Here is a 214-nt window from a genome sequence, read left to right as displayed (position 1 = left end):
CTGCCGCCAAGATGGCGGCGGTGCTGCAGCAGGTCCTAGAGCGGGCAGAGCTCACCAAGCTGCCCAAAGCGGTACAGGGCAAGTTGGAGCGCTTCCTGGCCGATCAGCAGAGCGAGATTGACGGGCTCCGAGCCAGGCATGAGCGCTTCAAGGTGGACAGCGGTGAGTAGGGGGAGGGAGAGGCTGCGTGGTCGGTAATGGAGGCGGGGGGGGG

General features: G+C 66.4%; 1 protein-coding gene across 1 annotated transcript in view; it reads left to right on the top strand.

Moving 5' to 3' along the window:
• The first annotated feature begins 11 nt into the window (after positions 1 to 11).
• Positions 12 to 214, top strand: part of TPR (translocated promoter region, nuclear basket protein) — a 40,507-nt gene continuing 40,304 nt past the window's right edge. Inside the window, exon 1 of the mRNA XM_010184129.1 lies at positions 12 to 162. Within this exon, the coding sequence (XP_010182431.1) occupies positions 12 to 162 (151 nt within the window). The remainder of the gene's footprint in view (positions 163 to 214) is intronic.

The sequence above is a fragment of the Mesitornis unicolor genome, unplaced genomic scaffold, assembly GCF_000695765.1.
Source record: "Mesitornis unicolor isolate BGI_N332 unplaced genomic scaffold, ASM69576v1 scaffold4325, whole genome shotgun sequence".
In the NCBI taxonomy this organism is placed as follows: domain Eukaryota; kingdom Metazoa; phylum Chordata; class Aves; order Mesitornithiformes; family Mesitornithidae; genus Mesitornis; species Mesitornis unicolor.
The sequence above is the reverse complement of the archived record's forward strand: the minus strand, read 5'-3'. Positions and strand labels throughout refer to the sequence as shown.